This window comes from Camarhynchus parvulus, chromosome 1 (genome assembly GCF_901933205.1).
Source record: "Camarhynchus parvulus chromosome 1, STF_HiC, whole genome shotgun sequence".
Classification (NCBI taxonomy): Eukaryota; Metazoa; Chordata; class Aves; order Passeriformes; family Thraupidae; genus Camarhynchus; species Camarhynchus parvulus.
The window spans coordinates 67,443,502-67,469,269 of NC_044571.1; the positions used below are offsets into that span (position 1 = coordinate 67,443,502).

The 25,768-nt window shown below is 42.2% G+C and overlaps 1 protein-coding gene across 5 annotated transcripts in view; it reads left to right on the forward strand.

The window, feature by feature from the left end:
* Nucleotides 1-25,373, forward strand: part of STARD13 (StAR related lipid transfer domain containing 13) — a 286,631-nt gene extending 261,258 nt beyond the window's left edge. For all 5 annotated transcript variants that reach the window (XM_030964151.1, XM_030961689.1, XM_030960836.1 and 2 more), the window contains 10 exons: nucleotides 2,004-3,382; nucleotides 4,842-5,015; nucleotides 7,123-7,282; nucleotides 11,314-11,512; nucleotides 14,609-14,816; nucleotides 15,703-15,817; nucleotides 16,579-16,800; nucleotides 18,745-18,962; nucleotides 22,029-22,205; nucleotides 22,546-25,373. In XM_030964151.1, coding sequence (XP_030820011.1) covers nucleotides 2,004-3,382; nucleotides 4,842-5,015; nucleotides 7,123-7,282; nucleotides 11,314-11,512; nucleotides 14,609-14,816; nucleotides 15,703-15,817; nucleotides 16,579-16,800; nucleotides 18,745-18,962; nucleotides 22,029-22,205; nucleotides 22,546-22,663 — 2,970 coding nt within the window. In that variant the 3' untranslated portion in view covers nucleotides 22,664-25,373. The remainder of the gene's footprint in view (nucleotides 1-2,003; nucleotides 3,383-4,841; nucleotides 5,016-7,122; nucleotides 7,283-11,313; nucleotides 11,513-14,608; nucleotides 14,817-15,702; nucleotides 15,818-16,578; nucleotides 16,801-18,744; nucleotides 18,963-22,028; nucleotides 22,206-22,545) is intronic.
* The last annotated feature ends 395 nt before the right edge of the window (nucleotides 25,374-25,768 follow it).

The following is a 25,768-nucleotide window of genomic DNA, read 5'->3' on the forward strand; positions in this document are numbered from 1 at the left end:
AGCTACAGGGATTTGTGTCAGCCAAGAATCTTCTTTAAGGTCCCTTTGGCATATTGCAATGTAGAACAAATTTTAAAAATATGTTTATCCTGCTGGCTGGTGCCACCAACGCTTCAGCAGTGGTATGCTTTGTAGATATAATTACCACTGCTAAATATTTAAAAGTATGTACCCTTGTGGTTTTTAAAATATCCACTTTGTGGCACTACTAAGACCACAATAAATGGATTTTTAAGTTCCTGAGGCTATGCAGTCCTTTGGTCCATATATGCATATAGCAAGCTGTGGAGTTAAAACAAAGGTAGAACTGTCTGATGTGCAATTTCTTCCCCGTAGACAAAATGGCCAAAGCAGTATTAGCTTTTTCTAGCCCCTTCCCTCATATTTCACTAGATGCTCAATTTTTCTCTTTAACAAGCTAGAGAATGAAGATCTCCATTCATTCCTGTAAACTCACAGGAACACTGCACACCTCAGTGTTAACAAAAGAAAGAGGAATGCCTAAACCCAAAATTTCACAGCTATAGTTTATTTTATGGTTTGGACACGATCTAAAACATCTGGCTGACTTGGAGTGATAAACTGGCAAAAGTTTATGGCATCAGTGAGACCTGGCACACTACTGATCCCAATCTCCAGCTTCTGAGGTTTCACGTTATTTAAGGTATTGGGTGCTCTTGTAAAATTTGGTTTACATTTTTCAATTAGACAGGCCAGCAAAGATCTAGTCAAAGACTGGAGATAACTTTACCATCAAAACTTCATATAAAAATACTTCTAATAATAGACTTTTAAAATGAGAATTTTTCCAGTCCCAAAATAGTCTTTCTGGTTTAGCACCTCATTTTAGTCTGACAGCCTATCATATTTTACTGCCTTCATACTGCTTCCAAGAATGTGAAGAGCTGTTTGAATGTCATGTAGGTGAAGTTAGTTTGTTCTGCTTTAAAACAAATGCACAAGAATAACGCAGTATAAGTCCAGTTCAAAGTCAGGAAAAGGGTACTCATTAGCAACTGTGGGCTTCATGCTGAAGATGTATCTTTTTTGTTTGAGCAAACAGATGAGAAAAATGCCATAGGTTGAGGTTTCTTATCTAACTTTTTTTTCAAGGCACACGTTCTCTGCATTGCAGAGTAGCTCCTGGAGCTACCTAAACATAATGAGACCAGGAAGGACTCTGGGGTGCTGCTGCCTCAGGAGAAGCCAGAGACGGTGGGGCAGGCTGCAGATCATAAAGATTGGGGTGCCTCTACTGATGATAGCAGCGAAGACAGTGGTTGCCCACTGTAGGAATGCTCACCTCAGCTGCAGATTGTGCCCCATCCCAGCCTGGGCCTGGCTGCTCCTCCTGCCCACACCCCCATGGCTGCCTTCTCTTCTTTACTTTGCCTGCACTCAGACACACCCTAAACAAGGCTGCCAAATATTTTTTTATTGTGTTTTAAGCATCATGATTATTTATCTGTCGTTATATTCCCGAAACATAAATCTTGTTAGATCTATCTGGCCCATGAAGTTTATAGATGTTTATTTAGTTCTCACTGCAAACCTACGTGTAGCACCAGATATTTGCTGTCTTGGATTTTTAAATAGCTCACATTGCTGTAGTACCCAGCCACTTCCCTGTCTTTACCATGTGTATCTTAACACCATCCCTGCAAATCAGGATTCCTTTACTTTGGCCTTTCAAAACTTTTTTTTTCCTAAACAGTCACTGTGAGCATCAGCCCTACACAATTCAGTGCACAGGCGGTCCATGGAAGCCAAGAGGTATCAGTGGGACTCCTAACATGGAGCAGGCTTTATTCCTTTCTTGATGTTTGCAGTCTTTACAATTAAATGAAAGAGGGTGTTATGGAAGGACTGATGACCAGCCTTCCATAAACTTGGCTCAGAGAGACTTTGTTGCCTATTGCTCACCTGGAGCAGCCCAATCGCACTAATTCAAATATCAAGTTAAAGCACACAATTTTAACATGTGCCACTTGCTTTTTTTCCAGAGTGAAGATTCAGATGAAGAAGATCTCTGTGCTATCAGCAATAAATGGACTTTCCAAAGAACCAGCAAACGATGGTCTCGGGTGGACGACATTGACGCTCTGCTTCACCGATCTGACAGACATGGCTCTTCTGGGGACATTAAAATGAAAAACACAACAAGCAGTGAGAGCGTCCTTACGGATCTGAGTGAGCCTGAGCTCTCATCGATTCACAGTGAGAGCAGTGGGGGCAGTGACAACAGGAGCCAGTCTGGCACCACCAGTGCTGCCAGGGAGGCCTGTGACTGGTCTGCCCATCATGATGTGGAGAGCACCCTGCTGCAGGACTCCGCTGCAATAAACACCGCCCCGTCCCCCAAGGACAGCCTGAAGAATGAAAATCCAACACGAGCCAGAGCGAAAACCTTTCTAAAACGCATGGAGACGCTGAAAGCAAAAGCTGTGCATGGAAAACTAAAAGGCTCGGGAAGAACAGGTCCTTTAGAGATCAGCGGACCGGTTCTCCAGTTTGAGCCAAAATCTTTGAAAGACATGCACTGTGTACAGATAGTCAATGGCGATCTCCAGAATTTGGGGCAAGATTCAGTCAAAAGAGGGCTTCCCTCATCTGCCAAATCCAGCAGTGACAGCAGCCAGTCTGAAAACAGCAGCAGTGGGGTGAGCACGCCGTGTTTGAAGGAACGCAAGTGCCATGAAGCAAACAAGAGAGGTGGGATGTACCTGGAGGACCTGGATGTTCTGGCAGGAACGGCCTTACGGCAAGTGGTGGACCAAAACCGCAAAAACGAATTTCATTCCCAAGAGAACTTGGTTGTGCACATTCCCAAGGATCACAAACCAGGGACCTTCCCAAAGGCACTTTCCATCGAAAGCCTCTCACCTACAGACAACAGTAACAGTGTAAACTGGAGGACAGGCAGCATCTCTTTGGGAAAGCAGAACTGCTCTACTCCAAAGGAATCTGGCCTGATGGCTTGCTGTCCCAAAGAGAGCAGAATTAGTATTTATGACAATGTGCCGGGTTCCCACTTGTATGCTAGTACTGGGGACCTCCTGGACATAGAGAAGGATGTCCTTTTTCCTCAGTTAGATGACATTTTGCAACATGTCAATGGACTGCAGGAGGTGGTAGATGGCTGGTCAAAGAAGGTGTTGCCAGGTCTGCCGGTTGGTGACGTGTCAGTCAGGGAATCCCCATCATTGCCTTTCCAGTCGCCTACACAGATCACTCTTGATTTTGAAGGAAACTCTGTGTCTGATGGCCGGACCACCCCAAGCGACATGGACAGAGATGGAACATCCCTAAATGAATCTGAAGCCACTGGTGTTAGGGACAGGAGGGACTCTGGGGTGGGAGCATCACTCACAAGGCCAAGCAGGTAAGTAGCAAAATTTTGTATACAAATCCACAGACTGTGAATTACAATATAATGAAGCAGAGGTTCTCAGCCTGGGAGTCAGAACGCCCAGGGTACCATTACAGTAGTGTTCATCCTGTATGGAGATGGGAACTTCCCAGGGAAAGGTGGGATTTTGTGGGAAGGGACATCCTGCTGTGGAGATTCTTACATGGAATTGATGCAGAATTGGTTTAATAGAGCAAACTAAGGCATTTTTTACCCCTTGATCCATTGATTACATAGCAGGACCTTGTATAGGTTGTAGGATGTATTTTTAATTTGGCTTCTAAGTTATGCACCCAGGTCTTTATGAATCTGTAGTTTTATGCACTTTTTAAATGCACTGATCTGCTTTAAAAATGTGCCCCTTTGTGCTCAAAGAGAACTTCCCTACACTGCCCCAGCCCCTTACATGGAGGGATGAAATGATGGTGAATGACTGACTTCTTAATAAAGTGAAAAGTGGAATTTTGTTGATCGTTTACAGACCTGTTTTAAGTCAGAGTGATGAGCTCCTGTTGAGCCAAGTACCAATGGTCCTAAGCAAAAGCTTTTGTGGGTCTAAACTGTTGCATGTAGGGTGGCTTTGTAGGTGCAAAAGCAGGGAGAACATACCTAGTATTTTCTGATACTGGTATTTCTGATAATAGTGGTATTTTCTGATCTGCTGTCAGTCTTGTCACACCCTCACAGAGAGCTCTCTGCCATGCCATGGTTTGCTGCTGCCTGTGCTTGCTCACCACCACCACAAAAGTGAAAGTGGACTGGAGGAAACTATTGAGTAAATGAGCAGTGACAAAGTTTTTAGGATTTGAGTCAGAACTTACATTTAGTGAAATAAGAAAATAAAATTAGGGGGTTTTTTTCTGATGAATCCAGTATACAGAGAAAGTGCATTGGAGTAAAAAGATGTGAATGGTTCAATAGCTTGGTGGTTTTAGCTCTAGCTAAGGAGACACAGGGTTTAATCCTTTTTCAAAAAAGTCCTTCAGCATTTAATAATAGAGCTGTTTGGAGAACCTCATCTCCAAATACCTCAGTGGTCAGGTCAGTCCCCTGGGAGATGAGGGACTAGGCATCAAACACCAGTTCTGAGTCAGGCAAAGAACATTTGTCTCTGAATCTCCCACATCCTGTTGGAAGTGTGTGGGCTAAAGACTATATCAGGCAGCATTGCTTCCCCAAGTATATGGACCCACACCCACTTGTGAATCTAATGTTAAAACAACAAAACTTGGGCATTTCCAAAATTAAAGAGATTATCTAAATTGTATTTATCTCCAAGGTAAATTTTCTTTCAGTTGACACACCACAAGCCATCACATATGTATGTGTTTGTGTGTGTTTTATACATTGCCCGGCCCTATCTCACAGTACACCATCTTTTCTGCCCTACCAAAGCAGTTCTCTGATTTTGCTATCGTTTCTTTTGCTAAAGGCAGTTACGATGGCAGAGTTTCCAAATCTCTCATCACCTGAGCCGCTCCATTGCATCGCTTCACATCAGCAACCAGTCAGCAGCCCAGCTGAATCTACTGCAAAAATTCTCTCTGCTTCGACTCACTGCCATCATGGAAAAGTACTCCATGTCAAACAAACATGGCTGGACATGGTGAGTACCACTGCTAACTGGAAGGAGACTTTGTTAGAAGAAAATAGCTTCTCCTAATTCTGTTACTCTGTTGGTAACTAAATGGAATTAGAAGGAGCCATTGACTTCAAGTGTGGGATTTGAAACTGTCCCTTTTATTCCATTGCTGCCTTGTGGCTCGTTGGCAGAGTGAGAAATAGATCCTGGAAATCTGGCTTCATTCCTGTGCTCTAACAGAGAGACAACCCTGGCCTTTTGAATAATGCTACAGTTCCAGAAAAATAAACAGGAATAGGAGAGAGTGACTATAAAGTAGGAAAAGTTTACAGTAAGTCCTACCCAGTATTCATTTGGTGATTTGAAAAGAAACAGCTGCTGCTTCATGTGTTTGATATTGCTTTGTTTGTGCTTTAAAAGAAGGGTTAGAATAGTTGTGGGACTTTTCTCTAGAAATCAAAGATGCAGGCTTTGGCCTAGGCCTGGACCTGTGTTAGAGGGAGCTGGCAGCCCTGGCAGCTGTGACAGCTACCTGGTCACTCAGGGAGTGGAGGGAAGCACACATGGATGTGAATGCTCACATCCATGCCACAGCACACATGGATGTGAATGCTCACATCCATGCCACAGCTCCTTCTCTACAGAAACCTGCATGTTTCGTGGTACACAAACCCTGGTGGGCCCCACAGATTGAGGTACACCAGAAATGGAAATGAGCGTGGATAAGAGTTTAAAAGAACATGAGAAATAATCAATGACAGAACAGAAATAAAACAATGACAGAATTTTTCCCTAATACACTGAGGCACCCAGTCCAGATACAGTATGACTTGATATTTTTATTGTGATTTTCATGCTGAAAAGACCTCCCCAAAATCCCGCTAAATTCTTCCGTGAGCTACGTTAAGACAAGTTTTCCCTTAGAAATGGAAAAATAGATACAATTGATACATGTGAGATTCACCTCACTGGCATCAGTCATTAGGAAAAGTTAAAAGAGTAATCTGTTAAAAATCTAATCTGAGAAAGTCAGGTGGGCTGTTTGTGGTCAGAGGAAAGAGACAGGCGACCCCAAAGCAGCCCATTATATCCAAGGCTGAGGGTTTGGGTCACCTTCCAGAGGTCTCTCTCTCTAGAGTGGGTGTAGAGGTAGCCCAGACAGCTGACTCTTTCTAAATCTCTGTAAAATAACTAAAATTCAGTAAAATTAATCCCCATTTCACTGCTCTCCTTTGGAGCACTCCCTGTGGCTAGCTGGCATCTGCACTGAAATGAACCTCACCTTACCCAACTTCAAATAAGCAGGCTAGAATACAGCAAATTCTAGGTGCTGCTGTTTGTACATGGTTTTCATCCTGAAAGATATTTCTTCAGTTTTTATAATCAGTATCTAAGGATTTTTAAGAGAGGCACTGTAAATAGCTGTAGAGTTACGCACTGTACTTCTTCAGTAGGTAATTTAAAATGAGTTTTTACTTCTTCCTACACAGATGACACAACTCTTAGTCACATTCAGGTCATATTCATCTTTTTTTTTAATTCCATGGCAGTCATGACTCCCAAAAAGGGAATCCAGTTGGTTCTTGTTTTCATCACAATTTTTTGAAGAAAGCAAGCTCACCAGCTTTCACTTAAGTTACTCAACTAGAATAAATCATATAACACAAGGGAGGAATCTGACACATAGAGATTTCCCACCATCATTTCTTATTGTAAAGTTTTAGTCAATAGAAATACTAAATCATGTAACTGGTAGAAGATCAAAGATCATCAGCATGTTAGAACCTCCTTTTCCCTCAGATACGCTCTCCACTCAGGTTTGCTCTGCCATTCTTGTGAGTCCCTAAAAGATGCTTTAAACCTTATTGGCTTCAGCTGGATGACACCTGCGTAGTAAGAGGTTCTTGTTAAAGCTGATTGTTATGCTATACCTTAGAGGCCATCTACTTCTAGACATTAAGAAATTAATCAATTATGCAAATTTTCAAGTGTCTGTGTATGGTGCATTAAACATTATTTCACCATCTTTATTTAAAAAGGCCTCGGTTACCAATTTCTGTCAGTAGTGTTACTCAGAAGGTGTGTAAATACCCTGATTTTTTTCATGCAGCCTGTTTATGTTATTTTTCAGGTCTGTGCCAAAGTTTATGAAGAGGATGAAAGTTCCTGACTACAAGGACAAGAATGTCTTTGGTGTGCCCCTGATAGTTCATGTCCAGAGAACGGGGCAGCCTCTTCCCCAGAGCATACAACAAGCCCTGCGCTACCTACGGAGCAACTGTCTAGACCAGGTAGGAGCTTTACTCCATGGACTTGTTGGTTTTTTCTGAAAAACCACTTTAAGCAAGCAACAGTCTGCATTTTTTGTCCTAAGTGCCAGGATTATTATTTGAAGATTATTATTATTTGAAGATTATTATCTCTCATGTTGGGCCTCAATCTCCTCTGGTGATTTGATAGTTGGTGCCAAAACTAAAAGTTTTCCATTTTGAGATTTGTATCCAGCTCATCTGTTGAAATTTTGTAGCTATAACAGTCTTGCTGATTTGAGTACCAATCTACTTCAAAGAACATTTTGAGATCTTCATGTATATTGAATAAAACCTGGGAAGGGATTAGGACTCCCCACTTCTATACATATCTGTACTGCATATGCTTGACTGTTGCCATTGAGGGTTAACTGCATTCACCATTTCACAAGATATGGTACAAAAGGTTTTATTTACTTAGCAAAGACCGAAAAGTCCAAGAATAGAGAGCAAACTCAGCAAAATATTCCAAGTATTCTGTTGACAGAGTCAGATATATCCAGATAGTTAGGTCAGCAGGGGTTCAATGCCAAAGCCATTATGGTACGTTGCCTTTTATAGTGTTCTTAGCTACAACAAGCCAGCTGGGACACCCTCATGCTCAAAGTATTTCAGATTTTTTTTTTATTCCCTTTAGCTACAGAGGGACATACTAATCATATTATTACTGTTCTTCCCCTAAGGATGAGGATGTATATTTTTATGAACACAGGACTGGGAGAAACCCCCTGGCTGTTTATGTTCAGTCCTCTACTGTTACTGACCTCATGTGATACGACCTCTTTCATAACTGCCTTTAGATAGTTGTAAGTTCGAAAGGAGCAACCAGCACTTTGCTCTGCAGACTTTGCTGCTTTCTGAGCACATGAAAAGGGTGGAATTAGTCTGTTTTGAATCTTCATGTTTTCTAATCACCATTCTGTTTGCTGTTCAGGATTTTTGTGGGGTGACAGTCATCTTCCCCAAAACTGAAATCTGAAAATCAAAGGCATTCCAGTGAATCACAACCATTCACAACCATTTCCCTTTGCAGTCAGTGGGAAAGACACAGGTCCTTCCTGTCAGTTCTCTCTGTAAAGGGATCCTTTAGTGGTCAGACCTTGACATCTAACTCACAGTGTTAAAGTGAGCTGAGATGAGTTCTGCCAGCCATATGTAGTGCAGGAGCTGAGGAGTGGGATGAACAGCTTGTCAGAAATTATTAAGAGAGGATGAAAGGGAAAGATGCATGGAGACAAGTAGAAGTGATATATTCAGGAGCTAACATGCCTGGTTGCCACAGTGCTCATCTGGGTTTGTGTACTAAGCTGTGGAAAAGCTGTGGAAAGCCAGTGTAGGAACAAAAGTGATGCAGCAAGCCTGGAATTAGTGATGAGATTGGAGGAGGAGATGCCCAAATAAGAGGAACAGGAGATGTATGGATAGGGATGGACTTGTAAGCTAAGAAGCAGAGCAGGAGGAAGAAAGAGAAGAGAGAGGATTAAGTGGGGAGAATGTAAAAGGGAATATAAAGGAAAAAGAAAAAGCTCTTGAGAGATTTGAGGCAATTAAAGATGTTGGAAGCCTCAGACAGCTGTCTTCTCCATTTGTGTTTATGGGCTGGGAAGCATCAGAGCTCTGTGAATGTCAGTTCAGCTGTGGTTTCTTCTTAGAGTAAAATTGGGAAAATACTGATTAAAAAAAGAAGGAGGAGAACTACAAATTGGTGTCCTTTAAAATATCTTTTCACCAAAAACCTTTCTAGGCAAAAACATTCCAGGCAGTTCAGCTCCTCTGCTTTACAGTTACTCCCTTTGTTGCCATTTACTTCAAAGTCTGCTAATGCCTGGACAGAGACCTGGGTAACCTCAGCATACTGCTTATGTGTCTCTCCTGTGCACTGCAGAAGGTGGGCTAGAGTTCAGAACAGGTGTCAGAGCTTCTACTGCACACTCTTGGTAAAGTTGTGGTTGCTCTAAACCATTGCAAGGTCTGGCTCCTCCACTGAAATCCTTAAACTGGCATGAGGAGCCCCACAGTTACTTGTAGGATATGGAACTCAGTTTCTCTTTGTGAAAGAGAAACTGCTTTTCCTTTTCCAACTGCATCTTTATTTCCATCATGCATCATATGGCTGCTTGTGGGGAAGATGATCCACACAGCGCAAGGATAGTAAAGAGATTGGGGCAGACTAACCTCTGGATTTTTAGTCCCTTTTTATTTACAGAACAAGTCTGTAATAATGCATAACAAAGCCTAAAACATCTTTTTCTATTGAGGGAAGAGCTCTTTTGATTAATTATTAATTTTTTCCATTAATAAAAAAAAGGAAAAAGGAGTTTGGATAAATGTCTCTAAACAGAGATCAAGAGCAGTAGAATGATGTGCAGCTGGAGATTGCATGGGTGAGATTTGACATCTGACCTCTCAAATCAGACTTAGCTAGAAGTTTTTAATGGTTGTTTATACCAGCAAGGACACTTTTCATCAAAAGGAGAGAACTGAGCCTGTGGTCTGACATTTATCTACCACAAGCCAAAACCTTATTTTTTGGACAGAATTAGCAAGTCCGTCTTCTTCATCTTCAGCGCACATTTCTAAGAGGAAAAGGCATTTAAAAAGAAGAAGAGAAAGGGAAAGGAAAAACCAGATGAAAAGAGCTGGATGTTCTTTCTTGTATGCTGTTGTCAGGAAGAAGAGCAGAGCTTCACTTGGGATCATAAATACAGAACCCAGGGCACACTCCAGTTCTCTACTTCCTGTACATAAATTTAGCTCTCAAGTGACACTAAATTTGTCAGTAAGAAGGCATAGAAGAGCTGCCTCACAGCCAGTCTGGTGCAGCAGTTCCTCTCCATACAAGTAATTACATAAATATAGCCCCTCACAGAGCTGTGATCTGTGTAATTAGTGTCATGAATGTGCGAGTTAACCGAGGTCCTAAATACCCTCCAGGTGAGCATGGGAGGTGTTCTGGAGAGAGGAGGGTCCTCTGTGAACTCTGTGCTCCTTCTTGCTCAGAAGGAAGGGGAAGAAGGCCGGAAGGCATTATTCCCTTGCCTTTACTGTTTGTTGATGGACTGTGCCATGCAGGAAGGTGCACAGATTACCAGCGAGACAGCAACCACAGAGGAAAAAGGGTCTATAATTCCCAACTGGAAATGTGCCTTTCCCATAGGTTTCTCTCAATGTTTCACCTTTTTCCCTGCAAAACTGAAGGGAAAACAGTGTTAACACTTCCCAAATGAAACACTGTAAACTCACTTGGGAATAAATAATGTGGTTGAGGCCCAGGAATTCGCCCCAGGGGGAATTCCGCGGGTGGAGAAGGACAAGAAAGGGCAGCCCTGCCTTGAAGGCATCATTTGAAGAGTTGCCACTTCCTTTCAAAATAGAAAGCAAACAGGATAAAAATGTATCTTAGTGACACTGCACAAGTAATCCCTCTGTGGCCCCCACTCTCGAACTGGATTTCTCAGTGGGATTTGGGAGAACTCTTGGAAGCAGAGAGCATGAAAGGGGAAAAATACATTTAATCTTGATTTTAAAGCTGTAGCAGGAAGTACTAATCTTTTGCCACAGCATTTATTACTTAGCTAAGCATAATATTTTCTTGTTAGTCTTCAAAATATATACCCAAATAAACATGAGGGGCCAGATTCTCAGCTGGAGTAAATCAAAAGACAGTCACCCAAGCCAAGCAAGCCAGGCTGATTTATATCAGCAGAGCATCTTGCTTAAACTTCTCAGGCAGCAGAGAAACCACAAGGCACTCTGAACCCTCTCTCTAGAACGGGACAGAGAGCAGCAGCATTATTAACCCCTGCAATCCTTCTGTGGGAGCCTGTGCTTGCCTGCGAGACTTGTAGGACCATCAATTGCATTTGCACATTTTCCTCCTTCTTGTCTAGAGTAAAATAAGCAACCCAAGCTTTGGTCATGATCCAGGTCCCCACATATAAATGTATATACCACATATATATTCTTCGAGTGCCACTTTCCCCTTCACCCAAGTCAATATGGTACGTTTTTAGGTGGGTCTATTTCGGAAATCTGGAGTGAAATCGCGAATCCAGGCCCTGCGCCAGATGAACGAGAGCTCCCCAGAAAACGTCAGCTATGAGGACCAGTCAGCATATGATGTGGCTGACATGGTCAAGCAATTCTTCAGGGACTTGCCAGAACCCCTCCTCACAAGTAAACTAGGAGAGACTTTTCTGCACATCTATCAATGTAAGTTGATATTTCTACATATTTCTCTTATTATAAACAATTAGAAATTGTTATATATTATATAGTAATATACTGTAAATAATTGTGGTGTATTAACACTGGATAGGTTTCTTTCTGCTAGCCTTTGAGATATAAAAGACCCCTCTGCCTTCAAAATCTTTCACTAACAGGTCTTTAGAACCACCTAAACATTTCAGCGTCAAATTTAATGGAAAGACAATCTTTATACCAGCCTCACAATCATAAAGAAAATAGAAGAAAAGGCTGCTGGACACAAAGAGCGTGGAGACTCATATTTTTGTCAGATTTCTTTAAACTGTGGGCCCATTTCATGCATTTATATCTCAATATAAATGAGTCTTCTGGGCATGGAGAAGTGGTACTTGTCCATGAGAATATGTGTCTCTGTAGTCCTTTTCCTTGCTGTGACTTCTGATTATTTGTTTTTTCATAATAGTCAATAAAATGTGCATGCAAAAACAAGCTGCCTTTATGTAGATCATAAGTTCTATGTGAAGAACTGAAAGAGAAAGAAAGAAACCAGGGGATTTCTTCTTTTCTTTCCAGCATAAGCAATCTTCAGAAAAATCTGAGAGGCATCAGAATAATGGAAGTCCCTGTGAATCAGGAAATGACTGTGTATCTCTTCTCCAGACTGAGGGAGAAATAAACAGTGAGGAAAACATTGAACAGCCAGATGAATTAGAGTTTTTTCCTGACAGTGTCCATTATGAGGGCCAGTCAGCCAGCACTCTGGCAGATGCAGCCAGCCTAAGCCAAATAATTGGAAGCACTAAAGAGAAGTGTGTCTAGTCTTTTCACTTGCAGACGTTTCAGCTGCCAAAACAATAGAAAGCCATTTTAAAACACTGTGTAATCCCAGTGCTTAAGAATCTCAGATACTTCCGTTGCTTCCCTTTACTGTAAAAATCTGTCTGTGGCATGCAGTCACTAATGAATTTACCACCACAGTGTCTGTAGCTGGTAGAGAATGCTGGATTCTGCATGTGAGAGACAGCACTGCAAATAAATTCAGTGGGTTTGGCTGTACGTGGTGTCTCGGGACACAAGTTAACTGCAAGAGTTGGTGCCCAGCCCTGGACCATCATTTCTTCTCCTTTCCTGCTCACAAGTTGTCTGCCTGCACACACATTAATAAGCTTGTTCAGAAAAGCAACAGGAATTCTGGCTGCTAATAAAATGGCAGTCACAATCATTTCCATGGGGAGGTGGCCAAGGAGATTATCCACTGCAAGGACATGTTCTGCATGTCCTTGGAAACAAATCACTTCTAAACTATTGCTTGATGAAAATTGGGGATGTCTCTTTGCACAGAAGAGACTGCAAGTAAATTACCCCCTTGCTACAGGAAGAGAGAGATGGCAGATCCCAGTGGCATCAGCATAAGCAGGTCTGTAGCCAGAAGGCTCCCCTTTTCCAAGACATGAGGCTGAATGGAGAAACACTGATACCAACAGAAAATATAAAAAGAGGCATGTGCTGACTCTGTAATGTCTGTGTGGTGCTGCAGCAGGAAATCTGAAGAACTTCTCTTTCAGAGAGAAGGGGAAAATATGAGTTAAGAATGCTAAAATGCACTAAGAGTTAAAGGATTTCAGAAAGACTTGAGGATGAGTCTCTTTAAACCAAGGTAGGAACAAGAAAAGATGGGCTCTGTAGACACCAGAAAATATTGCTTGGATTAAGAATGAGTAGCAAGTGGGTTTTTTTCCATGTGACCAACAACAAATATATTTTTCTGTTTCAGACAGTACTGACAAAATTCCTTTCACAGAAAGAAAAATGTTGAAAATTTCTGGGATACCAGTTGTATTTTGTAACATCTGCAGTTAAACTAATTGTAGCTGAGACTTTTTCTTGCCCTTTGTTCTGTTTAACAAATTGTTAATCTGGAGTTAGGAAGGATTTTCCTCTCCTAGTGTATTGGCAGGAGATTTCTGATTTTCTGGGACTCACTGAAGATATTTTTCATATATCCAAGACCTTTTTCATATATCCAGAATGGCTTGAATTGCTGTAGCACATAGGATTTGGGATGAGATTATTAGTGTAGTCGTCTGTATGGCATACCATTGATGAAACTTTCTCAATTTTCCTAAAACTCCCAGTTGTTTAATGTTTACCTGTGACTTGAAGCACTGGCTGGTCTTCTGCTTCTGTACCAGACCCATCAGAGCAACAATAAAGGGGAGGGAGAGATTACCAGGAGGTGTTGTGGTAAGAAAAGACACATGGCATGGATTTAGCAAAGGCTCCCCTGACTTCTCAGAAAAACTTGGCCTTGCTGCTTTCAGAAATTTTAGAAGTATTGAGCTGTGTTCATTTTGTCTTTCATGTCTGAAAGCTTTTAAAATAAAGTGCTTGTACAAGGCTAGCAGTCAAATCTTAAAAGCTGGCTGTTCCCTCTACTGTAAATCTGCTTTTGTTCTTCTTCCACTTGATTATAGAGAGTATGTAATACCCAGAGGAGGACTCAAAGTCCAAACTGAGAGAACTTATGGTAGTTTGAGAAATGAATCTGTCTGAGGTGCTATTTAAGCATTTCCACTACTTCTTCCCATAAACTCTTCTACGGTTTAGGACACAAATCTAAGTGTTCCTGAAGCTTCCTTAAGACTTAAACTTCTCTCTTGCCAGGGGACAAAGAAAACCTGAAAAATACCATTTAAAGCTGTAAGTGCTGAGTACTCTTCTCCCTTCATAAACTTCAAATGAAGCCCAGTGTCTTTCTTGGGAGCAGCCCTTCAAACAAACAGAGAAATGCCAAACACTGGCGAGGGAAGGTGTGCTTTGTGGAGGAGCAGAAGGAGGAGAAGATCAGGACCAGCTGATCTGTTCCCTTGGTCTCCTGTCATCTGCCTCTTCACAAAGCCATCGCTAAGGTGGGAAAGACCTCTGTGACTCAAGCGCTAACCCAACACTGCCAGGCCCACCACTGAAACACGTCCCCAAGCACCTCCTCTGTGCAGGGTTTGAGCACATGAGGGGACTGTGAATGTCTGTGGTAGCTTTATCTCTCTGGCTCCTTACCTGATCTGACAACTGACCCGCTGGACGTCACTTGCTCCCTGGCAGATGTCCCCAAGGAGCAGCGGCTGCAGGCGGTGCAGGCGGCCATCATGCTCATGGCCGACGAGAACAGGGAGGTTCTGCAGACCCTGCTCTGCTTCCTCAGCGACGTCACCTCCGTGGAGGAAAATCAGATGACTCCCATGAACATCGCTGTTTGTCTGGCCCCTTCCCTCTTCCATCTCAATATAGTGAAGAAAGAAAGCTCTCCAAGGTATGTTTCTTCTCAGCATTATAAATAGTCACATCCTGAATACAGAGTGATACTTTCAGTGGTATGCAGGAAAAATTTTCCAAGCCATCTGCTTTCCAGCACACATTAAACAGGGCATGGCTTCAGTAAGAGGGGAAAACCCCTGCTGCAGAACCAGAACCACACTTGTTTTCACAAGCCCAGCAGGCATTTCAGATTGACTGTTGTGAACATGCAGTGCCTGCTTTCCATGTGGAATTTTCAATGGGGCACTAGTGAGTTTTGCATGAGTAATGTTGACTTCTCTAAAGGAAAAGGGGTTGATTTTGCTCTGGTTGAAGTCAAAGATTAACCATGTTTTAAAGGATTTTGATATGTAGATTTTCAATGAGTGGTTTTTTTCACTTTAAATTTACTGACTACATTCTGCCATTCAGGAAACAGGGTTTATTTCAGGCCACATTAAAATTGTAACATGGTGAGTGTAGACTAAACAGGGCATAGCCAGGCTAAACATTAGTGGTCCCCCTTGACTTTTTTCCCTCCCATCTGGTTCAGAATACACTGAGATTCTTGGTCAAGTACATGTGTAACCCGCCTCTGAACAAGGGCTTTAAGAAGTAACAATGTAAACCACTTTACATCATGTCTGTTGAAAATCCATTTCAAAATGTACAACACATCATGCAGGATGTGCATAACCTTTCCTGCTTTTACCTTCGGCTGAGCAATATTTGAGGTAAACATTTTTCCTTTAAAAACAGCCCGACAGTTTGAGCAGTCTTGTTGATAAATAGAAACTAAAGAAAGGGGATTTTTCTCTATGATGTTGGGAGCATCCTGCTGGTTTTTGCTTTCATATTAAAAAGATTCAGCTCTTTACCTGAGATACTGAATTCAATTACAGAGTAATACAGAAAAAATATGCAACAGGGAAGCCAGATCAGAAGGACCTCAGTGAAAACCTGGCAGCTACTCAGGGACTTGCTCACATGATAATGGAATGCAACAAACTTTTTGAGGTGAGTGAGAGACTCAAACAGCATTATTCATGGCCACATAATGCAGCACCCTTTGAAGTATTTATGTTTACGCTTATATTCTCTGTCTTGTGTTAGCTCAGAGATTGGTGCCTCACTTATTTGTAAACTTGCTTCATCCAAAGTTTATTTATCTCATTTCTTTATGGCGGTTCCCTTTTAGTATTCAAAAGATGCAGGGTAATTATTCTGTGACAGTTTTCAACCCAAACCAGTGGATTGGGAAATTTTAGACTAATTCAAATCAAAATCTGCTAGTGTAAAATTTTATTACAATGCTTTTAAGGCCTCAATTAAAACTTACTCATCTTAAAAATAATTGCCTTTACACTTTATTTCCGTGTGTTGTGCAATAAAGTAAAAATCACACAGAGACCTGCAGTCATTCCTGCAGGTACGTACACTGCAGCTGGAGGAGAGCAAATGCTTACATCTTCTTTCCCCAGAAGCACAAGGCAATATTTCTGAGGGCTAAAGGAGTAACAGTGGGGTATTGACATCCAGTTGATCAGTCTAACACGGTTCTGCATGAGTAGTGCTGTTCAGAGCCATAGGCTGTTTCATTAGACTACTTTGATGTTTCATCTTGCATAAGACAGAAGTTGGTGTGCATTTTACAGATCCTAGGCTGGAGCAATTGGGTGAATAGTGAATGGTCCATCAGCCTAGAAACACATTGTCTTAAGGAAAAGTTCTCAGTGGGAGATCTTCCCTGTGTGTTTTCTCTCCCTTCTGTGGCACAGGTCCCACACGAGATGATCACCCAGTCCCGAAACTCCTATGTTGATGCAGAAGTGCATTCTCCTACCCTGGATGAGCTTGGGAAACAAGTGGATGAGGAAGGAGGGAACTATCAGATGTACCTAGAAAATCTCATGCAGAATCTCCAGAAAGAAGCAAAAGAAAAATTCAAAGGATGGGTCACATGTTCCAGTGTAGAGAACACAGAACTCGCCTACAAAAAGGTAATTTGGGGAGACATGAAAGAAGTAGTAAAGAAACCAAAGCAAAATGCAGCTCAGCTATGGGCCACCCTGGCATGTTGTATGGCAAAACTCACACCTTTCTGGCAAGGCACTCTTTTATTATTATTATTTTTTAAAAGATTGCTGAAAGCAGTTAAAAATGTAATGTAAAGAAATGTAATGTAATAGTGATTCAAGTATGAGATTCCAGAAAAAGGCACGGAAAGCAAGCTGGGGTCTCCAAAATAGATCAAGTGACACAGCAAATAACACAATCAGAGAGTGAGCTGAGATGTTAAACAACAGAATACATTACCTGGGCATGCTCTTTGACTGGGGGACATGAAAAGTTTCTGACCATTTCTTGATGTTTGCTAGCAGTTTGGAGAGCACAGCTAGAACATAGGTAATTACAAAATTTCTTCAGGCTCTCCTATGCTTTTTTAAGCAGGCCAGTTTTATTCCTGATCCTTTTGTCCTTTTTTCATGTGGATTTTTGATACTGCAGCTTTTATTAAAATTTCTGAATTTGTTTTAGGCTCCATCACTTCTTCAGAGAAAGCCAAACCACTGCAGTGGGGCAGAGGGTGCTGCAGGGGCCCTGCAGAGAGTGGAGTTCAGGGCTGCTGGAAACTGAACAGCAAAGCAGAGGTCTCCAAGCCAGCAGCAGCTAGCAAGAGGAAGGGATGGATTAGGGGTGGGTGACACTAATTAGGCAGGAGAAGAGCACTGGGAGGAATGTGAGATCTGGATGGTGAGGGGGCAGGAGGCAGCATTACCCCAGCTTGGGAAAGCGCAACCCCTCTGTCAGGGCAAAGAAACTGCAGTTACTGTGGTTTGTAGCCAGCCTCTGTGAGTGACCTCTCCAGGGAGGGACTGTGGGAGGTTGGGGAGAGAGCAACAGGGCTCAGGTGGGAGCAGGATGTGGGAGATGGGAGAGAGGCAATAGAGGCCTTTATGACTGGTGGTGAAGGACCTGTGAGACTACAGAGGGGATTGGGAGTCTGGGGCTCCAGGGCAGGGGGAATGGGGAACTGAAAGCTTTGGGGAGAGAGAATTACAAAAACATGAAACAGTTTAAGGTGGGAGATGAGGAATGTGGGTTTCTGGGGAAACAATCCTTTGTCTATGGGAGGTACTAGAGGTTTCCAAAGTACTCACATTGGTATATGAGAACGGTAGGGTAGGGAAGGGTTAGAAAAGCAGGGCTTGCAAGATCCAGTGATTACAGTTATGTTGTTTACTGCCTGAAATAGGACCCCTAAAACCATGCAGAAAAGCTGGATGTGTGCAATCTAGGATATTCACGTTGTGCATAGCCCAGCACTTTCTGCTCCACTTACTGTAAGCTGTGGAGGTGTTCCAAGAAACAGGATCTGTGAGCAAGGAGGAGTTAGCAAATAGTCTGTGCTCTTTGAAAGGTGTTTTCCCAACACCTCCCTTGCAGCTATTTTGAGGAGCAAACATCTGTGTACCTGACACATAACTGAATCAAAGTATGTTCTGCTACCCCAGAATTAACCAGGAGTGTTCATGGACCCTCAGTCCCAGGTAGTGTATAAGATTGCCTAAGGCTGTTACTTTATTTCAGCCCAGGGTTTCAGTGTCATCTCTTTTTACTTCTGCAGACACATATTTGTCATTACACTTAGGATGTTTGGACTTGGAAAAGTGTCTGTCACACCAGAAGTAATGCAGAACCTCACTGGCACTATGGGAACTAGTGCAGATATATTCTTTTGTGACAGCAGAGTAATGAATCACTTCAGATTTCCATCCAGGACTAGTAGAGCAGCAGCAATAGCAAAAATAGTAATGATTAGCAGGGAAATATGAATGCTCTTAAGCTGAACTTAGACACACACATTGAGATTTTGTCCTCAGTTATCATCTTCTGAACGTGGGCATGTAAATTATCAGAGTTTGCGTTCTTGGTCATTCCAGGTTGGAGATGGGAACCCACTAAGGCTTTGGAAAGCCTCAGTTGAAGTTGAAGCCCCCCCACCAGTTGTCCTGAACCGAGTGCTGAGAGAACGTCACCTCTGGGACGAGGACTTCCTGCAGTGGAAGGTGGTGGAGAGCCTGGACAAGCAGACAGAAGTTTACCAGTATGTTTTGAACACCATGGCTCCTCACCCCGTCCGAGACTTTGTTGTTCTCAGGTAAGCTGAGGGCGGTTCTCTGGTACCTTTGCCTCCTGCAGTGCATAAAGAAGATCTGGACTTACCTCAGCCTTCACATCTGTGTAATTGCTCTCCAGGAACTCTACTTCTGGGCAGCAGTGTTGATTTCTCAAACTGAATTAGTCATACACCTACAGCATGCTGACCTTTTCTCTGATGTAATTTGAGCAGCACATACTCCTGAGGCCATAAATATAATTTCTTCCTCAGAACAGATGTCTGATAATAGCTGCTCTTCTCTCTTAGCTTTGTTTGTTGTCAAAACAGTGCAAATAGAACCCAATTGTTTTTTACGCTGCTTTTGCTGTTCTCTGGGGAATGTTTGATGTTTAAGAGCCAAATGTTTAGAAGATAGTGGTGCTTTTAAGCTAAGGCTGTTATACAGTGTCTATATAAGTTATTATCTTAAATTTTCAGTTGGAGTCTTTGTAAATGAAGAAATGCTGATCCATAAAAATCCTAGTGTGGAAACGAACAGAAAGAGGCAGTAGATTTGTATTCTCTCTTCCAGGGGATGACTTCTCTCAAATAAATATATAGCTGTGTATCAATATTCTACATTCAGTCCCAGTTCTGCCATTGTCTATCATCTGCCTGTACAGAACAGTCAAAAAAAAAACCTCTTCTGTCTTTGAAATCCAGACCTTTGCTTGCTAGGAGCTATTGTGGAGCTGCTGACATATTTCACTTACAGGGTCAGTCCTACAGTTATTTATTGTAGGATGATTTTGTTCATTCCTGCTTTTGGTCCCTGCTTTCTTTGATTGAAATGATGTGCTAGAGAAATACAAAGCAGTTTTGACAAAGGAAGGAGTACAGGGAGTCAGAATTGTATTAAAGGGAATGAAGATTGAAGGAAAAAGATGGGTCAAATAAAATATAATTATGAAAGTACATCCCTTTTATGAACTTTAGTAATCTCTTAAAGGATGACAACATGCAGATATTGTTGGTATAAGGAAAGACTTATTGGAACTCTTAGGGGAAGATTTAGAAAATGCTTTCTGTAACCAATTCTCCTATTACTCTATTTCCTTTGCCTTACCACAGTATACTGGGCTAAATTAACTACTTTATAATCAAATATCTATTATATATTTTATATAATTATATATTTATCATTATTTTATAAATAATCTTCTTATATAATATCATTAGCTTGAGCCAGTGATAAATTTGGCCCTCTGCACGGCACCGGGAAGATGGTCTGCGAGCGGCGGGGAGGTTCTGATGGCCATAATTTGGTCCTCTCATTTGCCACTTAGTTCACTATTAGGTTTCCTGGTGGTTTATGTTCTTTAAAGACCTGCTGTGCAGCCACATCAGTTAAAGGAAAATCCTGCTATCGAGTTCTCATTCTTTTCACTGACCCCGGCAGAATGACCCCCAAGGACTGAAATACATACCATAAAAATGAATCCTGGTGGGTTCTTAAGGGCTGAAAACAGCCATCAGGCAGATCTGTCAGATTCTGTTGTTTATCTCTTTTGATTGATGTCATTAAGTCTAGAGCAAGGTTACCCAGCAGTACTGCAGTCAATTTGATACCTTATGATTGGTGGGAAGTGAACAGTGAAATTATAATACACCTCTGGGGACGTGAATAAATATATTTTAACAGATGGCAATTTTCTCCTTCTCAGTCAAACTTTGGGCTGTGAAAGGATCAACTTAGTTGTTCCCTTTTTTTTCAGTGTGACAGTCATAACAAGGGGATTAGGCTCCCTAGAGAAGACTCTGATGATAAGAGGAGAGGAGAAATGTTTCATATGCCTGGGATATGACACAGCTCTCAGCTGCCCTGCACAGGCATCACTTTTATTAAAGAATCCACAAGTGTTTCATGTTCATTAAGTATGACCGCATTTTGGTGAGTTAGGTGCCATGCTTCTACTACTGTAAGGTATTTAAAGAACTACTGAAACTGGCCTAAATCCATACGACTGGGAACAGGAAACCAAAGTCTTCTGAAATCTCTGGGACAGAGAACTTTCCTCTTCCCAAATGGCCCAGGAAGTGCTGGGTGGTTACCAAAATGATGTGGGCACATCTAAACACTGTGCAGGCACTCGCAGGAGGTGGTTCAGCATTTGTCATGCTGGATCTCAGCTGTGACTTCCTTCTCCCATATGTTTCATCTGCCAAAATAGCTCATCAATTTTGTTAATGCCCAGGCACATGTAAAACCTTCTGGTCAGTATCTTCCTGCCGTGTCTTGAATAACAGCTCAGTTTCATGTAAGAAAAATGCAGAATGTTAAAATTATCTGCTGAAGTCCAAACTTGAACAGTCCTTGAAAGCAGCTTACCTGCTAAAATATGATACTTCCCAAAGCAGCATAACCCCTCTCTCAGACAGTCCACAGCAGGATGATGCATGTTGCACAGCACAGTGGGAAATTCTCATTTCTTCCCACAGCATGGGAAAGAGCACAGACCTATCCTCTGATATTCAGTGCAGATGGGAAAGATGTGAGACACAAGGGTATGTAGAGAATGCTTACAGAACAACAAAAAAAAACCCATTAAGTATTAAAGTCTAGAAATCTTGAACTTGGTTGAATACTTGTCCAGCCTGTAAGAGAGGCTAGAAACCTGGGAAAGAAATGGAAGGACATTTTGTTTTTAATTCAGACACCCTTGAAATATATTCAGTGAGGACTTCTGCTGTACTAAACTGTATTTTTTGTTCTGTAAGCCTGCATGGGTGCAATGCACAGTTTCAGCTTTTGCTGGATGGCTTATACTTGGTCTTTCTCTTTTCCAAAACTTCTGTCTGACTGCAGAAGGCTCTATCATGCCCTAGAATACTGATGGCTACAAAATGCTCCTGTGGAGAAGCAAAATTTCTCCACCTGGAGCCACACACATGGGTGGCCATTCCACATGGCCATGAAACTCTACCAGGGACTCCTAGGACAGCCCACTGGCATCGCAGGCAACAAGGATGGGCAGACAAGAAGACTGTAACTTCAGTTCTGGTTCTTACTCATGGGCCCAAAAGTTTCATTGCTAATGTGACTCCATCTTTTATCCGTTCCTGCAGGACATGGAGGACGGATTTGCCCAAGGGGATGTGCATGCTGGTTGCCATCTCTGTGGAGCATGAAGAGGCTCCTCTCATGGGAGCTGTGCGAGCCATCGTCATGGACTCCCAGTATTTGATAGAGCCCTGTGGCTCAGGGAAAGCCAGGCTGACCCACATCTGCAGGATTGACCTAAAGTAAGTATCCCACCTGCACAAATCAGTGTCCATTCAGCAGGACAAAACCCTCAAGCTCAGATGCTGGAAACTCAGAGGGCACGGTTAGGGTAGCTTTGCTGCTTCAGAGTTTTCCTGCAGTCTTCTCTCCACTCAGTGCCTACCACTGTTAGAATGTGATCTTAGAAACAGAATCTGCTCATTTGATTACTGCAAGGGAGAACTTCAGAGTACTCTTAAAAAGACAAGCATGCCCATCCACCATGGGCAGTGCGGAGCAGGAAGCATGGCAAACACGTTTCTGTGGGGCACGTTTCTTGAGTAGCTGAGTTTCTGAATAATTCTCTTTTCATTTCTTCAGAGGACATTCCCCAGAGTGGTACAACAAAGGCTTTGGATATCTGTGTGCAGCAGAAGTTGCCAGGATCAGAAACTCATTTCAACCTCTGATTGCTGAGGGACCAGAAACAAAGATCTGAGGAAGTGTTCCTGGGAGCATGTGAGCATAAATCAGGGTCTGGCAGGGAACAGGAATACTGAAAGCAAAGATCTGATTTAAGCTGCAGAAATCTGACCAGACCTGGGTATATACAAAGCTGAAAAAGGAATTTTATAGGAAAGTTCTTTTATTCTGGAGACTTCACCTTCCCCCCTCCCCCACATCCACTCTGTATTAATTTTTATTCTTGAACTAAACATTTCTTCAGAGAGCTTTTATTACTTTAAAAACAGATTATTGCCATTACTTGTATGTTACATAACTCTGGTATTTAAAGGCTTCTAAGAAGCATATTTTAATTGTAAATAAATAATGTACAGTATGTATATATTTATCTATATTCTATCTATATATATGTATATGTATAAATTAATTATTTTGTATATAACTCAGTGCAGATCACTTGCATCAGTTGGACCTTAAGTGGACCTGTCACTTGTTTCTTAGTGTGTCACTGCTACATAAGCTGTGTTTGCTGTTATCACAGAGCTACCAGGCCTAATTCGTGTGATAACAAACGCCTGTTCCCAAATATGTTTTGTGTTTGTGTGTGCTTTGAGAAGGTACCTAGAAATAGATGTAGGAAGAATTACAGGAACTAAGGAAGAAGGAGGTTACAGTGCATTTAAAAATAATGAGGAGGGAATCAGTCTCACCAAATAAAATACATGGAGATGCATCTGAGACAGACATTGGGGAGGCCATTTGTGTTCAGCTGCAGAATTGTGACTTTTAGCAGAAGGTGTTGAAAACTTACCTGTTGCCTTAAATGACTGGTGTCTGTCAGTAGAGACCTCACTGTGTGCAGTGTTCCAGGTAACTGCTCATCCTCAGACAGCACAAGGTAATGCTGTGTGTCCTGAGATGGCTGAAATCAGACTGGTAACTTATTAAGCTGTAAATTAATATTTTTTTTGTAAGCATTTTGTCTAGGGTCTGAGTGTTTCTGTGTTCTTTCCTTCTCCCATAGAGATGGCTAATCCAAAGCAGGTTTTCACATCCAGTGGACACAAAGACATGCAGATGAACACCATGCCTTTTAATATTCTTACTATACAAATAACTATGCTTTTTTAAGATTTTAAACACATCTCGGAGATTTAAAAGACTAAATAAATACTATTCTTGGAAAGATTGCTTTTATAGTAACAGCAAGCATTTTCATCTTATATTGCACTGTTCTGCATGATCCCACCTCTGTAGGCATTGGTGGGAGCAGGATTAGGACTATGAGGAGTAGGAGCCATTTAAGCCTATTATATAATTTCATTTTCAGGGACCTATTATTTTGCTAATGGAAGAATGCTTTAAAAGTAATAATAATAATTTGTCGACATTGCCTTTGAGGCAGGGTTCCATTTTGTTTTTAACTAACCTACGACCAAAATGTTATTACATCTATGACTCAGTAAGAATGTACAAGCCTGCTAATACTGTTCTTCATTAATCGCATTTGTTCACTTAGACTTTATTTATTGTTTCATAAACCAGCAGAGTCACTCACAGCCAGTGTTTCAGCTCAGTCCTTCCAGCAAAATCCAGAAAGATTAGTATCAGGTGGATTAAGCAGGATGCATTTCCTATGTGAAGCTACAGCTTTGTGCCCCGATTCAATGAATGAGGAAGTCCCTTCAAAGCCAGAGATTTGAACATTCCCTAGGTGTGGGAGCTGTGCAGTGGATTGTGTTTGGTGACAGCTGCTAGAGCATGACCCCAGGTGCCATCCTGCACACACATGGGGGCTGTGCTGGCAGCACACCTGTGGGAGCTCAGGGTGGACAGGGTGACCCAAGGTGACCCACAGTGCTCCAGCGTATCCTTGTGAAGGAGCAGGATGCCAAAAAAGTCACTGTCATCTTCACCCATGAGCTGTGTCACTCATGTTTTGTTGTGCAAGTGCTGGGATCAGGGATGTTGGCTGCCTGGGAGCTCCTGCCTCGAGTTTATGGCCAACAATAGTTGCAATGTGCAACTATCACGAGCTTTAAGTCCTGCAGACAGGGGAGCACTCACGGGGCTGTTACGTGGCCGTAGTGGGGTCTGGCAGTCACCTGCTGGCTGCAGGGCACCCCCACTGCCCGGGCTCAGCCTTCCCAGGAGCAAACAGTGCCTCCCCAGCTGGGAATGCCATTCCAGAAAGCAGCACCTCCTCCCAAGCGCCCCTGTGGCCATGGCAGCAGATTTCATGCCGGCTGTTTTCCAAAACATGAGCAATTAGAGTACTTCTGCTACATTAGTTTACATAAATAAATACAGCAGTGCCTCAGCACTAACAGGCACAGAATTTCTAGCCCTGGGAATGGCAGTGTCTGGCAATAAATAATGTCCTAGGGAAAAGAAGGGAGAACCTGGACAGTGGTTTTATCCTGTCTCACAAGTCGTTGTGCAGCTGGAAGAGGCCCTGTGCCATCTGCCACCCTTAGCAAGGTAGGGTTGTTTTCCTGCCCTTGCAGAAGCTCTGTCATGAGCTTCTGGCATCTCCAAGCCATGTATTGTTGAAATAAGATTTCTTCCAAATGCACATTATGCCGCATCTACCATTCAGCTACCACAGTATTTTGTATTGTTACATTGATACATTATGATAATTGCATTTTTAAATGTTATACTCATATCAATACCTCATATTTTTACCTCATCAGTTGGTATCAGCCATTAGTTGTAAATAAATAATTTCAGAGTTGAATAAATTTGCCTACACTAAAGATTTGTGTTTCTTTTTGCTCTTTTTTCATCCATTGGCTCAAGAAGTGCTGAATTTAAGCCCTTGATTTCTTTATTGCAACCTGCTGTACACTAAACTGTTCTGGTGTGGGACTTCAGTAATGACTGCAGGCTCAAAATTATGTTGTTGCCCATTATACTTAGGCTGTAGTATCCTTATGTATACACAAGCTTCATGGCAAAGATTATGTTTTCCAAATTCAGACATGCTTCTGCATCTGTGTTCTTGTCAATAATTTAGGTCTAGGTTCACAGGAGGGACTGGAGCCGGGTGAGTGCTGGGTTCACATTGTCAGACATCAGCCATCTCACATCCATCAAGCCATTGCAAAAAGAGTAAAAGGTGCAGTGGCATGATAGT